The sequence below is a fragment of the Camelus ferus genome, chromosome 31, assembly GCF_009834535.1.
Source record: "Camelus ferus isolate YT-003-E chromosome 31, BCGSAC_Cfer_1.0, whole genome shotgun sequence".
NCBI classification, from domain to species: domain Eukaryota; kingdom Metazoa; phylum Chordata; class Mammalia; order Artiodactyla; family Camelidae; genus Camelus; species Camelus ferus.
This window is the reverse complement of record NC_045726.1, coordinates 10,538,486-10,554,590: the sequence shown is the minus strand read 5'-3', so window position 1 is coordinate 10,554,590 and position 16,105 is coordinate 10,538,486. Positions and strand designations below refer to the sequence as shown.

Genomic DNA, 16,105 nt, shown 5'->3' with positions numbered 1-16,105 from the left:
TGTTCTGTTTGTTTGACCTTGGGGTGGGGTGGGGTAACACTGACCTCCAGCCGCAGCCCCGGAAGGAATCGATGGTGCTTACACTGGGCGAAGATCAAAGGCTGATGTCAGGGCTCAGCCGAGGGGCCACCTGGTGACATCAGGGGGTGGGGTTGGACATGCGCTCCAGCCCTTTGACCCTGCACCTGACCCGAGGGCGACTTTCCAGTGGGGACCCAGCGCGGCCCCTCCACACAGGAAGGCCAGAGTCACCCTCCAGCTGCCATTCAAACAACCAGGGCTGGGGGCGGATGCTGGGGCAGGGGGCTCCCGGGGGTTCTCAGGAGGCGTCCCACCTCTGACTGAGCAGTGGCTTCGGCCTCATTTGATCTATTTACTCACTTGCAAGTTGGGTGGGGGATGGGATAACGAGAGAGAACAGCGCTGCCCCGGGAGGTCAAGTCCAGGAGAACCAGGAGGCAGGAGAAGGGAGGCTGGGGGTGGCATCTGCAAAACAGGAGGAGCCAGAAACCAGAATGGCCTCTGAATGGGGGGTCTCAGAGAGAAGAGATGAGCCAAGACGGGGCCTGGTGTGGCGGGTTTCCCCCAGGGCTGTCAGAGAGAGCAAGTGGGGGTTTGGTAGGAGAAGACTCCAATGCCAGAGAGAGACTAGAAACTCGCTGTGTTTGGCTGCCCGTGCAGGGTCCCCACACTGTCCGGAGAACCCGGTGCTGCATCTATTAGCTGCCACGGCTCTGCCCTCCCGGGCTGGACCGGGCTGGGGGAGGCAGCTCCTCTCAGGTGGGGGTCACAGACTGCAGAGGCCGCACGGAGCAGTCAAGAGGGTCAGGAGGAGCAAGGGCTTTGTGGGGGGAGCGAGGGCAGGCTGGGGAAGTAAGGGGCCCCAGTGCATCTGCGTTCACACAGCAATCTCAGGGTCAGGGCCACCCAGCTTACCCCTCCTAGTCCCCCAGAACCAAAGTCCTGGGTGCCGCCGACCCCCTGTGGGGAGTGGTCTGAGAGCTTGCGTTGGGTCAAGAGTGGCTCAGATGTCTTTCTGGTTGTCCACATGCATCTCAGGACAGAGAGTGCCCCTGTGGACGGGGACTCTCAGCGCTGCCAAACGTCTCAGAGGGCCCTCTGGTGCGGAGCCAGTCTGCAGCGGGGCGGGGGGTGGGCGCTAAAGATGAGGGCAGTCTGAGAGGCCACAAGGCCTTCTGGGCGGGTGGGGTGGCCCACTCCGTGCATCCGCCCACCTGTGGCCCTGCCACCCTCTTCCTCCCCTTCCAGAGGAGCCCCTACTCTTCTCCTGTTACACCTGCAGGCTCAGACTCTCAACTTCCAGCCCCACCTGCTGCAAAGACAACCCAGCCTGCCTTCCAACCTCTTCCCTCTGCTCCCGGCACTCAAGTCCACCTCCGCCTGGCTGTCTCCCCAACCCTTCTGGCTGATTTCTGAATCTGAAATGTTGTGCACGGCCCTCCCACCCCCTGAGGCACCTCTCCCCTCTCCCTGGACACCCCTCCTTTGAGGTCTGTGCCTCTTCACATGGCCCTGCCCCACTCCCTGGGTCCCCCTGCTTGGCCCTCTGTCCCTCCAGGTCTGCATCCCAGGGGATGCAGAAGCATCTTCTATGGCATCACATAGTCAGCACCACATCACTACCTTCTGCATAGCTCCTCAGCATCCAGGCAGGACTCTGTGCCCAGCCGATTCCCCGCACACACGACAATAATGTCAAGTGAATCATCCCAAGGAGTCTTCAATGTCAGGACTCCACAGAGAGGTCCTGTAGTCTGAGGGTGCATACCCAAAGGCATACTCCAAAGGCAGCAGCAGTTAAAGATGGTCAGTCATGCCCTCTCCGGGCCAAAGCAGGCGACATGACGTCAGATCATTCCAGCCAGGATCGGAGGAAGGAAGAGTCCGACTGTCCCCAGGAAGCAAACAAGGATAAACAACCAGAGGAATATCCTGTCGATGACCATGGCCACGTACCTCCAGTCTTCCTTCACCTGCAGGGGGAGATGGGTGCATGGTGACCAAGGCCTTGGGAAAGGGGAAGGGTCCCGCCCGTGCACAGTCCCTAAGGATGGCCCTGGGGGCAGCGGCAACCCCACTGAGACCTTGGGAAGCTAAGATGGGGTGGGGGGAATGGTTGTCTCTGGACTCAAACAACTCTGTCCTAGTGATTCCCATCCTATCCCACCCATGGCACCCCTATCCACAGGCTCTCACCAGGTAAGAGAGGCAAGAGGGATACAGAAGGTTCTAGAACCACCCAGAGGCATGGACCCTCCCAGGAGGCCTGTGGTGATTTAAACACAACACCCCAGAAGTTACAAAATGGTGAAGACTTTGCTGCTTCCACATTGCCCCCCCAGCCACTCACTGCAGGAGATGGAGAGGGGAGGGAGGGGAGGGCAGGTGTGGCCCAGGGGAGGTGGGGTGAGTGCGTTACAGGGAGTGGGGTTGGGGGCTTTGTGGAGTTAGGGCTCACAGCCCAGGCAAGAGGGTCTGGATTCCTAGCTGCTCCAGGATTGGATAATAATTAATTTTTCTTATCTACTCAACAAGGCCAGCCAGTAACAGCCTCCTGGCCTTTCATCCTCCCCTGGGTTGATAAGGATTCTGTGATCCTGGGCAGTGGCCTGCTCACCTACTAATGCGGGACAGGGCAGGGGTCGGGAGGGGAGTTCCCCTGGTCCAGCCACGCTTCCCGGGGGGTTGTGAGTGAACAGTGAAGCTCACAAAACGCCCAGAGCCCTCGGCCAAGGACCAGGAGGAGGGGAGCATCAGGACCAAGGGGGAGGGTGATTTGTCTGGTCTCTCCCAGTGAGACTCCCTCCATCCCCCTCTGCACCTCCCCTCCCCTCGCCCATCAGCAATGATGAGAAATGCCTGTGTGAGCACTCGGTGTCTGAGACCCCTCCCTCTCTGTCCTGCCGTCTCCCAGTCCGGCTGAGCTGGGGCGTTCTCAAGCGCTATTCTGCGACTTGCCAACAAGAGCTGCCAGCTAGACATTCTCCGTCACGTCTTATTCCAGACTCCCAGGGACGCGACTAAGGGAGATGGGTCCTCAGGAAGGAGACTGGGTTGGCCCAAGCTAACACCCTGCGGGGAGATGTTTCTCTAAGAGGCCGGTAGAGTCTCCCAGGGGAGGGGCGCCTCACCCAGACCCCACTCACTGAAGAGTCAGCATCCTCCGACCGCAGGTGATCTGCAATATAGTGGACGCCCTCCAGTGCCTTCTGGATGCTTGGTGACAGCAGGAGCCCACCTTCCGGCAACTGGGCCTCTGCCTTAGGACCTGAGGCCCCTGGGTGCAGTCCGCCATGGCTGTAGGGGATGCCCGTGGAGGGGGACGGATGACCCGCATACACCCATCGGTCTTCCTCCTCCTCCTCCCTCTCCTCCGCGTCCACGTTGGTCTCCAGCCAGTGGTAGGAGGGGCAGAGCTTCAGATCCGGGGGGTCGTGGAGCTCCAAGGGTGGCAGGGGCCGGCTCATCAGAAGCCACCGGGGCACGCAGCCCAGAAAGGCCACCCGCACCCAGTGGGGCATGCTGTGCGTGCTGGGGGAGCGGTGGTGGACGTTGAGGACGAAGACGGTGATGACGATGGAGAGGGTGACGAAGATCATGGTGAAGAGCAGGTACTCGCCGATGAGTGGGATGACCAGCGAGGTGGACGGGATGATCTCGGTGATGAGCAGCAGGAAGACGGTGAGCGAGAGCAGCACGGAGATGCAGAGCGTGATCTTCTCGCCGCAGTCGGAGGGCAGGTAGAAGACGAGCACGGTGAGGCAGGAGATGAGCAGGCAGGGGATGATGAGGTTGATGGTGTAGAAGAGCGGCAGGCGGCGGATGACGAAGTAGTAGGTCACGTCTGGGTAGACCTCTGCACAGCAGTCGTACTTCTTGCTGTTGTAGGTGCCAGTGGCATTGACGATGGCCCACTCGCCGCTCTCCCAGTAGTCCTTTAGGTCCACCATCTGCTCCATCTGCACCAGGTCGATCTTGGCCTTGTCGTACGACCAGGAGCCGAACTTCATCTTGCAGTTCTGCTGGTCGAAGGGGAAGAAGGTGACGTCGATGCTGCAGGAGCTCTTGTAGATGGCGGGCGGCACCCAGTGCACGGTGCCCGAGGAGAAGACGTGGGCCTTGGTCATGTGGGTCACCACGAACTCCCCATCGGCACTGCGGAGAGGGGAGGAGAGGAGCTGGGGGGCCCTGCACACCTCAGCCACCCACGCCAGGCTGCACCAGATAACCAGCCGCAGGGGGACCCCAATAACACAGCCAGACTTGGCCAAGTCGTTGGGATTTGTGCAAGGCTCCCCAGCACACAGCCGTTTATAGCTACCTGGGTTGTCTTTTAAACACCATCGTTTTTTGTAACAAGAGTAGGACTTTTGAAGAATATAGGAAAGTACCAAGAATTTTAAAAAAAACCACCCGCTATTACCATTTGGAGGTTATATACATAGCATGCATATTTGATTGTCATCTAGACAACAGGGTAGCACTTGTACATATTTATGATCGTGGGGTACATCTGTAGTTTGAAGGCCTGTTTGTATTCATTTAATATTTCAGTGTGACTGTTTATGAGCACATGCTCTCGCCCCGGCAGATGGTGAGTAAGCCCCTCAGCTGGGGATATTTTCCACCTGAGATTTGGGTTCTCTGCTCACAAGAGACCTAACACCTTTGCTGGGGAAGGAAGACGCCATCCAGTTAGCAGGCATTTCTGAGCCAGCCGCGGTGACTAGGGCCAGGAGCTATGGGAGGACCGGATGGAAGACCCACGCCTGCTCTTAACTCCGAGGAAATGGGAAGCAGCCCCGAACACCTACAACGCAAGGGAGGCCGTCCGGCAAATGCCTTATGAGGACGGCCCAAGTGAGCCCCAGAAACTCTGGGGAAGGATGCCCTTCCAGCCAGCAGGGTCACCATGCAAGTTGCCACTTTAGCAAAGCCTCGACAGGTGACAGGATTTTGGTGGAGAGTGGACCAGCAGAGCGTCTGCGGAACAAAGAACAGAGGAGGGAAAGAACAGAACACACAGGATGTGCTTGGGCTGAGGGAGCTGCTGGACCCGAGTCGGAGGCGGGGCGTGAGTAGGGGTGGTGGGAGATGAGGCCAGCAGCGTCGTGGGGCTAGGCATCTAAGGGTCCAGAAGGGCGCTGGGGACACTGGAATAGCGGTGACCTATCAGGCTGGGCTTCCTGGGAGCCTGAGTTCCTGATTACCCCGAGAGGTGGCGCTGTGAGCTCTTAGCCCTAACCATCCCTTCCGCTCCAGTTCCCACGGTCAACTAAAGGCAGGAGAACCAGAAGAATAAACAGGAAGAGAGACTTCTTTTCCTTCGAGTAGTTCCAGGCTAGAGATATAGGCAAGTTGGAAACCAGAACTTTGAAAGAGTTACAAACATATCAGGGCAAACGTTTGAAAAAAAAAATTTTAAGGCATTTTTGTCATCACACACCATCACCACTAGATGGCAACCTGCGCCCCACTTTGAGAAGGAAAGATGGAACATGCCCGGTCTTACCCCGAAGCTGTGTCTGGGTGGAGGTGAGACCCTTCTTTAAGTGTCTGCAATAATTTAGTTTGAATTTCGTGTTATCAAAAGAATTTCCTGTTATAATCAAGTAACACTGGCTGGAGCCCCATTGGTAATCCTAAAACTCCAGGTCCCATGTGATGCTAGGACTTTGCTCCTGCCCTCTGCCAGGTGCACAAGAAGCAGAAAAAAGAGGGATTCTAGGTGCAGATAGGGCGTGAGGGGCCCATGAGTCCAGTGGCAGTATTAGACCCTGCAGGTTATCCATGCTGGATGTGGGTTTACAGAGATGGCTCAGATGAAAGGGCTTTGGGTCTGACCGGGACCTGGCAGTTGTAAAGGGATCATTGTCATCCTCCTCTGACCTTATCTGGAGACTTCAAACTCCAGAAGTGGGTCTGTTTCCCTTTATTTTATTGTTGAAAAATAGCTTTTCCAAATTTGGGTCAAATGAATTAGGAAATGCCGAGCTAAAGGGGGTTCTTGTCTGTACAACTTCTAACAACATTTAAAATGTTATTGTGTCCTGACATCTTTCAAAGGACTCAGGGCTGGAGGGGGAGAAGGGGGTTCAATGATATACAATGTTACCCAAAATTATTTGACCATGGACCCAGTTTTCATGCCTGTTCATATCTCCAGGAATGAGTGCTCCTTAGAGCCCCACTGTAGAAAGCATTTTTAGACAAACAACATGCCAAACGTCTTTTAATTTTACCTTCTTGACTTCTAAACGAATACTTGCGTAATACCACACATAAATGAAAGTATAGATCTTTATATCTTCTATCAAAAAAAAGAAAAAAAGAAAAAAACCTTGGTCCTCTGGGCTCTCTTTGGACTCTCCTGCCTTTTATAAGCTTCTAGTCATTATGTTCAAAGACTAGTCCTTTTTGGTCTTGAATACAAAGCAACTATAAATAATGTTTCTAAAAATACCCATACCAAGTGAGTTTGCTAGGTTCAAAGGTGTTACCCCGAGATGCTGCTTACCTGTTCCAATCATAGTGCGATCCTGCAAAACTCCAACCTTTAAGCACTGTTTTCAAAGCCTGCACCATCCACGTTTTTCAAATAATACTCAGTGATGGCAAATCTGTGTCCACTAGCACAGCGCAGGCAATGGTATTTAGTAGGTGCTCAATAAATTTTGGTGTGTGAGCGAGAGAACAAAATGAAAGAAATAAAGGAATCGAAAGAAAAGACACGAGGGGGCGCACCTCCCAAGTCCAACTCAGCCCTGCCTCAGGTTACCGGCCCCCCTGCAAGGAACCTCCCCCATCTCCCCACCACCCAGGGGTCCCTGGGAGTCCCCAGGACCCCAGCCGCTTCCTACTTGTTGTAGAGGACAATGTCGGGGATCCAGATCATCTCCGAAGGGACCCGTAGGGACGTGATGTTGTCGAAATCGGCTGGGTTCCAGCGCAACTTGTAGTCGCTCCACTCCTGTGCGTGGGGAGGGGAGTCACGTCTCTGGCCCTGCTGGGGGAGGGGGCTCGCGGGGCAAACCTAGGGCAGCCTGGGGACGGCCAGAAGCCTGATTCCGGAGCACCCACGGGGTAGAAAGGGCTGCGATGCCCGGCAAGGGCCCTGAGCTGGGAATGCGGAGTCCAGTCTAAGATAACCAAGCTCCCAACTTGCCCCAACTCCAAGCCCCGGGCGCACCTGGACGATGCCTCACCCTCGTCCTGCCTCTGCTCTGCCCCTTCCAGCTGGATGGCCCCGCCCAGCCGCCTCGCTCGTTTGTAGTAAGAACATTTTTCAGCGCATCACAATGTTTTTTCATACCCTCTAGCTAGGAAGGCCCTCAAAAGCAGAGCCGGACAGGGAGTGCAGAGTAGGTAAAAGTATTTTCCCATCTAATAGATAAGGAAACTGAGGACCAGAGAGGTTAAAAACAAGCGCCAGTTACACAGCTGAGAAAGGGGGAATCAACCAGCGACTTTCCAACTAGGAGCCCTGCTTCCACCAGCAGGTCCAAGTGAATCTTTCTTCCCACAAACCAGGTTAGTAATACTCACTCTCTGAAGTTTTCCTCTCTGACGTTATGACAGGGTGACTGCATGTGGATTTGCGTGTTTATTTATTTAACGCCTCTGTAAGTTCCGTGGAGTCAAGGATCACATCCGTTTCACTCCACATCCCTAGCACCCAGCCCCTGGTAAAGGCTCAAGAGATGTGTCTGAGCAGTGAAGGGAACGGCTCCTCCCTCCAAGCTTGTGTGGTCCCATTTCAGGGAGGGTTTCCCGTGTCCCCTCTGGACTTAAAAAGAAAAACTACCCCCAACAGATGATGACTAGTGTTGACACACAAAGCTGTCTTTTGCCCCACAGGAGCTTATAATAATTATATAAAAATTATTATTATTAATTATAACAGCCACTACCATTTATAAAGTCCACTTTGTTGCAAGCCCTTTAGATCATTCTTCCTAATCTCCACAACAATCCTACGAGTTAGGGTGCAGAAAGAGAGGCTCAGAAGGTACATTGTCAATAAGTCGCAATACTGGGGCTTGAACCCAAGCCTCCCTGCCTCCAAAATTGCTCTAATTCCAGAGGCCGTCTTGTGGTTGTGCATTTGCACTAAAATAGTGCAGTAATGCACCCTTGAAAAAGCACCTTGCGTGGTGCCTTTTCCCCTCTAAGGAAACACAAATACATCAGCCAGGGTAGGGATCCAGGAAGGTGAAACAGGAGCGTTTGCAGGAAAAGCACTGGTCCAGCTCAATTATTTCCAAATTTCAAGCACTCAAGCCCCAGCTAGATAATTTTTGCCAATAAATGTGCATCGCATATATTAACATTTTAGTATTTTCCTTTAAATTGATTCACTATATTTAAACTGAAATAAGATTTTGAATTTTATATCACTGAAATAACCGGAAAACCCACAGCATTTGAAAACATCCACTAAAATATAAATTTATGACTATCACGAAAAGGTTTGGGAGCCAACTAGAATCATATCATGAAACGGCCACTGATATTGACACCACACTTGAGAAAATGCTGGCCCGGCGGTGGTACTGACAGCTTGCCTGTAGGGGAGGGCTTAGGAGCCAGATTGCAAAATCAGAAAAATTTAAATGTTTGTGAAATTGTCAGGACAATCGACTAATTTCTCAGGATACTGATGAACAATTTTGAAAGCGATTTGTCTTCATAGATGTATCCTCTTCCCCCATCCATTGTCTGTCAAGTTTTCAGGTTCAACCAACATTTGGGAGCATCTACACCAAGCTGGGTTATATTGACAATCAATTGTATTACCCTGTTTTACAGATGAGAAAGGTGAGGCTCTGAGATTAACGTGCACGTTATCACAGGCTAGTCAGAGGTGGTGCTGGTTGGCATGACTCCTTCTCCAGTACCCCTCCCTCTCCTCCCTACTTCAGTCCCTGAAGCTAGGGTAACTGGCCCATGGGGACAGTTGTGGCAACGCGGGTTCTAGATCTGACCCTGCTGAGGCTTCCCAGGTCCCTTCATAGCTCTGTGCCTCATCTGTAACGATGAACCTCGTGACCTCCACGGCTCCAAGGTAAAGGGCATCAGAGAGGTCTGCTCCATGCCTTCCATCTTAGCATCCAGTGATAAAAACTGAATGGCCGGCACACTGCCCGACAACATCTACAGACTGTGGGGGCAGGATACACACCTAGACACCGCCAGAGAGTAAGGCATTCATTCAAAAGACTCAAAATAGAAATGTCCATGAAAATTCTGATGGTTGTGGTTTTCTGAGCACCAGCCTCTGCAATAGGGGAGGGTTAGGTTGCCAGTGGGGTGCGGAGAGAAAGCAACAGGAGAGGTGTGAGCAGAGGGCTAGGTCCTCTTCTCATCTTCCCTGCGGTCTCCACTTCAAGGTCTGGGGAAGGGGCTGCGCTGAGAGTGAGGGGCTGAAGCGGGGAGAATAAAGCCTGTGCCCCCCAGTTCTGCCCCTGAGCATAGCACGTCAAAGACAGCCACACATCTATCGCCAGGATTGATACTGGGCCAGTCTCTGGGCCTTAAGAGACAGCAACTTCATTTCCTGTCTCTTGGGACCTTTGCTCTGCGGTCCATGGGCCACCAGATGAGGAGTCCAACTCTCCTGCTGGAGAGAATACTTGGAGAGACCCTGAGAGTGCCTGGAGAAGGAGAAGGGTCCAGCTGGGCCTGGCTTCCAGAACCTTCCAGAACCTCCCAGAGCCTTCCAGACATCTCTGCTGAGGGATGGGACATGTGAGTGAAAACATCTTAGACACTCCAGAGCAGATCAGTCCAGCCAAATGCCACCAAGTAACCCCAGAAGTCCCCACGCCAAGCAGAAGAAACCACTAAAACTCCTGGCCATAAAACCTCGAGATATAATAAACTGTTACTTTAAGCCAGTGAGTTTTGGGGTGGTTTGTTAGGCAGTGTAGACACAGAACAGAGAAGGAGCCTGGGGTTCTGAGTGGGGTACAGCTGGGTTCTCTAGCCAAGCTGCACTCTGCTTCTGCTGTCCTCAGCTGTAAAATAGGCAGAATTGGCTTTCCCTTGGTTTTTGGTGATGACTCAGGGACCTGATAAGCAAACAATAGCAAGGATGTAGGAAATGCCCAGTCCCAGAAAGGGGGCCACGTGGTTCTTGTAGGTGACATTCTTAGGCACTGGACACGGAGCCTGGCCACCAGAGCACAGTGCCTCGCGAGAAGCAGTCTGCCGTCAGTGGGCTTTGGGAACATCCTGAGCGGCAACTCTTAGGGAAAAGAAGAATTCAGAAAAGTGCTGCTAGTGGAATGGTCCATGGGGTCTGAGGTCTGTGGGTTCCCACCCCACTCCTGCCCCCCAACCCCGGCCCCGGGGAGGGACCCTCACCTGCTTTAGCCAGACGTTGGTGGTCATCATCTGGTTCTTCTCATCCTGGCCCGGAGCGGGAAAGGGAGAGACCGGAGTGACCAACCAGCCCCAGAAAACAGGGCAGAGTGGGAGGCGCCGGTTCAGTGCCTCCCCACCCACCACCGTCACTCACCAGAGAACCTCTTGAGTGACACTCCAAGCCCAGCCCACCTGCCATCTGTCCTGACACCGCCACCCTCACCCAGGTTCAGGACCACACAGGCCACTGGGCGCTCTGGGCTTGCTGCAGGTGGAACAAGCCGGGCGTCTAGAAAACCCACTGCGCTGCTGCCAGTCAGCGCGCTCCCAGGAGGGGCCTCGGGGCTGAGAGCCGGAGGGAGGGAGGGAGACGGAGCACCCCAGGGGCTGGAGGGCTGGAGGGAGGAGGGGCGGACAGAGGAGCCGGGAAAGGGGCGGTGTCTGGGGCAGACCCCAAGGGGGCAAAGGATGGTGGGACGGGCGCACCACATCGATCAGCTGGGCGATGGACAGTCCGAAGTGCACGATCACCACATCCGAGGTGCTGGGCACGGGCCGTGCCCAGCGGTTGTAGTCCCTAAAGAGGTGTTTGAAGAGGCGGTCCTCGGCTTGTGTGTGAGGAGCTCGCTGAGCGGATGCTGTGGGGCGGGAGGGGAGAGAGGAGTCTCCAGGAGTCTGCGGTGGTGGGCGCTTGGCTTCCTCTGGCACCCAATCAGATCCACTCAACCTCCCTGAGCCTCAGTTTCCTCATCTGCAAAATGGGTACACTAATCCAGAACCTATGTCAAAACACTGTCCATTAGAGCTTACAAAGCAACCAGCACATGGTTGGAGCTCAAGAAATGCCAGTTACTCTGTGACTAACTTATAAGGGGTGAAAACAAGTGCTGAGAGGGGTGCGGAGCGAGGGGGAAGAAGTCAGACCTGGGACGAGATTCAGTCTGGAGCTGGGGAGCTCCGTGAAGACAGCAATATGGGGGAGTCACCCGGTCGTGTGGGGGCCAGCTGCAGGGAGAGGGGCTTCACATGTCACCGTGAACTTGGCCCCCGGAACTTTTACTCCCAGCCACTTGTAATGCACCAGTAATGCTAACCATGAAATTCTCTGCCATTTGGAGAATCTCCCCTATTTTTTCAAACTACTAGCATTTGCCCGTTCTCATCAGCTAGGGAAAATATTTCCAAATTGTCTGGTGGAATCATCCATGTCTGTTTTCACCATGTCCTGCCAACAGCTTCACCTCTTTAGGGTTCTGCTGCCTGAGCAAGTCGAGAACTTCTGCTCTAAAATTCAGAAAAGCACGTGGATACTGCGGCTGCCAGGTGTTGAGTGCTGACTGTATCCCAGGTGCTAGTCACAAACTCCCATTCCACGTAACCCGCACAGTAGCCCTGGGAGGGTCTCAGTTGGCATTTTGCAGACGAGGAACGCTGAAGCCCAGGGAGGTTCAGAGCTCGAGCGCCCCCCCACCGTCTCGCGGTGGAACAGCTGCATCCCCTGCGGCTCCAGGGTCGGGGTCGCCGGCTAGCCCACCCACAGGAGTTTCCTCCGCGAGGCACGTGCGCTCACAAGTGTGACAGCTTGTCCTAGTGATCACCCCAGCTCACCTGCCAGGATCAGAAGGAGCCACCACAGCCCGAGCTTTGTCGTGGACGGGAGTGCAGGGCAGGAGGGACCCATGGCTTCGGAGGAGGGGTCTGGCTGCAGCTGGAGATCAGGAGGGCAGGCTGGGGCTTGGCTGCGGGTTGAACCTCGGACCGCTTTTCCAGCAGGGCCTCGGGAAGCTGGCACCGCGGAGCCCCCGTGGGAGTCCACTCTGCTCCCTGTCACAGCTGAACCTGAGCGAGCCCAGGAAAGGATTCTTAGGGTGGTGCATCCTTGACACAAGAGCACCGTGGTCCTCACACTTCGCAGGGGTGTGCAAAGTCAGCAAACAGGTGTCCCAGGAGCTGAGGACTCCTTGGGCTCTCTCTGGCTGAACTGAGGAACCAGCAGTTTCCTCTTTCTTCAGATTCAAACAGCTATTCCACCCTAAGATAAACTCTGACCCACTGGACAGAGGTGGGCACAGGATGAGACTGAAGCCCCCATTGCTTTGGCCTCAGTGACTCATCCGTAAAATGGGGATAAACGTACCAAAAAGGGTGTCAATAAAAGAAGATGGTACTATCCATGACAGCCAAAAGGTAGAAGCATCCAAATGCCAATCAGCTGATGAACAAACAAACAAAAATCAGTGTGGCCCACAATGGAATAGTATACAGTCATGAAAAGGAATGCAGTGCTGTTGCCTGCTACAGTATGGATGAACCTCAGAAAATTACGCAAAGTGGAAGATGCCAGACACAAAAAACTATGCATTATATGATCCTACATATATGAAATATCTGCAGCAGGTAAACCTTTGGAGACAGAAAGCAGATTAGTGATTTGGGGGCACTGTGGGGAAGGGAAAAGTGGGAGTGATGGCTAACGGTACAGGTTTCTTTTGGAGTGATGAAAACACTCTGCAATAAGATTGTGGTGATGGTTGCACAACTCCAAAGATACTAAACTGTACAGTTTAAAAGAGTGAATTTTCTGGTATGTGAATTCAATCTCAAAAAAGCTTTTAAAAAAATAAGCACCTTCTGGATTAACCAGAAACAGCCAACTCTGTTTAGATTGTGATGATGATATATAGCTGATTCAATAAATGGTTCTAGTGATGAGAAGGACACAGATGTCAAGATGAGACAGAAGTCCTGAGTGTTTTGTAAACAGGGGAGGGTTGGGAAAGAGCTGTATTTTTAAGCTAATGTGTTAATATATATAGTGTGTGGTTTAAACATGTGTCACTAGAATAATATAGTGAATGTCATGCTAGGAAGTTTACACACTCACACTGGCTGTTTGGGGTTTTTTTTATACAATCCTCCTCCTTTTTGGGAGAATGAGGTTGGCTTGCGTCCTACTCTGCCGTCACATAGGCGTGAAGACTCACTGCTTTGTGTTCCGTTAGCTGTGAGGAAACAGGTCGGCAAGTACAGGGAGAGAGGAGGCCAGGGTCCTCTGATGGTAAGTCCTGGGAGCTCTGCCTAAGAACAGTTTGCATTTTGTGTAGTTTGAAGGTTTACAAGACACTTTCACAACATCGGCCTCACTTGGGCTCGCCATCATCCCTAGGAGGGTTCGGGGAAGGAATGTTATCATCCATTTTACATAAATTTAAAAATACCCATGTTCAGAAAAGTTGACTGAATTGACCAAGGCCACGGAGTTAAAAGGTGATGAAGCTGAGATTCAAGCTCACATCTTCAGCTTCTGAACTATAATGTGTTAAAAAGTGCTACCCAGTGGCACCAACTAGAAGTATAATTTTGTGTGAGCAACTTTGCCAGTACTTGCGTGTGTTTTATAGACCTTTGTCCTGCGACTGTCATTGTCCAGCCCTTGTTAGAACTGAGATCTGTGGCAGACAGGTGATGACAAGGTACAGGTTCACTTGGATCCAAGGTTCTGGGAGGTTCCCCTGTGTGCAGTTTTACTCCCTCCTCCTTCCAACCTCTATCATGGCCACAAATCCCAAGGCTATAATCTATTTCACCTTTCAGCCAAGGGCACTAAATGAAAGAATGATTTTTTTCCACATTAGTGAGAAGAAACAGAGTGCTGAACTTTATATAAAGATCCAACCAGAGACATCCTGGGCCTTCTGGAAGAATGTGCAAATGAGATTCAGTCGACTCCAGCAGACATACTCCTGCAAGATGCCTCAAATGTGCATCCTTTGTAATTAACCCACTATGATAATTTTATTAATTTGTCACCGGAAGCCAAAGGAGAAATCGTTCCAGGTAATTGACAGTAATTGGAGTAACCTTCTACCTCTCGTTAGGTATTAAAAGAGAAAGAGCCCCAGACCCTTTGATCCCCTAAGTGGCTGGAATGGCAGTTTGGAGGGTGAGGGTGAGTGGCTACAGGGTGATGTCCCTCCCTGTTTGTAAAGTGGGCCTGGGAAAATGGGGTGCACAGAGAAACCTATACAAAAAAATGTTGCTTATATAAAAGGCTCAGACACCAATATCCTCACTGAGCTTGGATCACTGCTGAGGTACCAGGGTGTCTAGACCATCCCACACGCCACATCCCAGCTCACTACAGCCTCTCTTGCCCACGTCCTGAATCCCGGTTCCACTGAAGTCAAGGTGATTTGGACTTGCTTCCTTGTCCGTCTTCTTACTGCAGCTGGTTTTCAGCTTCTCACCCCCTGTTCTATTCTTTTCATAAGCCCCACCTTCTCCATAAAACCTGCTTTGATCTCACCCCACCCCTCTCCACCATCCAGCACAACCTTAAACATGGGAGTCCCTGCTCTCCCATAACTGTCAGTACCCCAAAGAAAGCCCCTCGATTAGAGGAAATGATACTGTCTCTTCTTCCAAATCATTTCATCAAAAGTGCTTAGGGGAGAAGGAATCTATATCTAGCTTTTATATCTGATCTGCTCAATAAATTGATTAATTGCAGAAGCTTAACATCTCAAGGTTGGGTGAAATCTTAAAGGTCATCTGGATTAACACACCAGCTAAGGCAGGAATTCTCTCCACAAATCCCAGCCCCAGAAAAACCCCAGCAATAAAAAACTTGCCGCCTTTCAAGTCTGTGAATACCACTGATATCTATTAGTCTTTGTTGAAGCCTATAGAATATTTACCAAGTGATAAATTAATGACAAAAGAGGAATAATAGTAATAAAAGCATAAAAGCAGATTCAATCAAGTAAAGCTGATCATGCCTGAGACGGAACTACCCTCACCACTGGGAAGGGGGTGACTGTCACTGGGCTCTGAACAGCCCCAGCAGGAACAACCAAAAGACTAAATGTTTCTAGAAGCAGGTAACTCCCAGCATTCTGACATACCCACCTCCTAAGTACCCAATAATTGGCTAATCTTCCAATCCCTTTGACCCACCCTCCCAATGTTCCCACACCCACAAGGTCCCCAAACAAGCCTTGCGGAGCATCTTTCTTACCTGTGGCCACAGAAGACAAGCCATTCAAAGAATGCAGAACCAGCCCAGCTTGGCGGTCCTGGTCAGCTGACAAAAGTCTCCCCCAAACAGAAGGGCAGGGGCAGAGCACAGCTGGGTGACTTCATTTCCTGGTCAGATGCTGGGACAGGACATGTCTTGGCAGAGGAGGGAGACCTGACTCTCAGGTTGCTTCCTGAGGGGAGTGGGGGGTGGCTGGACAAGTTCTGAGGACAGGCTGATTTGCCTGGGTGTCATGGAGAGCCTGGGGCAGAGGCTTCTGCGGGTTAGAGCCAAGCGGGTCCACAGGGGGTACCACCGGTTTGGCAGGCATGCAGACTCATGCTCATATTCCCTCTCTCTGTCTCTCTCTCTCTCTCACACACACACACACACACACACACCCTCTCTGGAGGGAGGAGGAGGAGCTTGTGACAGTTCAGTCCGTGTCCATTGGGAACAGACAGCGGATTTGCTTTCCCTCTGTCCAGTTACAAGGATGCTCCGTTCTTTGCTCTGAAGGACCTGGTGCTCAATCACTGCCTGGGCCCCCCAATCTCACCCATAGATGGGGAATCTCCTGGGTCCTGGGTTTGTCTGTCCACAGAACAGTACAGTTTTCGGTAAAATAGGACTGAGGACAGAGCTGCCAGTCAGCAGCCTGCGGTCCTCTCCTTCCCCTCCTCCCCTGGAGAAGACCCTCCC

General features: G+C 52.6%; 1 protein-coding gene across 1 annotated transcript; it reads right to left on the bottom strand.

Moving 5' to 3' along the window:
* Positions 1-6: 6 nt before the first annotated feature.
* Positions 7-15,741, bottom strand: CHRNA2 (cholinergic receptor nicotinic alpha 2 subunit). The gene is made up of 9 exons (XM_032470972.1): positions 15,404-15,741; positions 11,995-12,225; positions 10,873-11,024; positions 10,387-10,431; positions 6,882-6,991; positions 3,168-4,176; positions 937-1,994; positions 382-486; positions 7-130 (listed from the first exon to the last, which is right to left on the bottom strand). The coding sequence occupies exons 2-7, from the start codon at positions 12,065-12,067 to the stop codon at positions 1,869-1,871; spliced, it is 1,515 nt and encodes a 504-aa protein (XP_032326863.1). The 5' UTR covers positions 12,068-12,225; positions 15,404-15,741; the 3' UTR covers positions 7-130; positions 382-486; positions 937-1,868.
* Between the last annotated feature and the right edge of the window lie 364 nt (positions 15,742-16,105).

Bases quoted from the DNA above. Each gene is read 5' to 3' on its own strand.
- CHRNA2 (XM_032470972.1), bottom strand. From the start codon at position 12,067: ATGGGTCCCTCCTGCCCTGCACTCCCGTCCACGACAAAGCTCGGGCTG. The intron at 4,177-6,881 runs GTAGGAAGCGGC...CCCTCTCCGCAG, and splicing joins GACATTGTCCTCTACAACAA to TGCCGATGGGGAGTTCGTGG. The intron at 1,995-3,167 runs GTGAGTGGGGTC...CTCCCCCTGCAG, and splicing joins CGGAGGATGCTGACTCTTCA to GTGAAGGAAGACTGGAGGTA.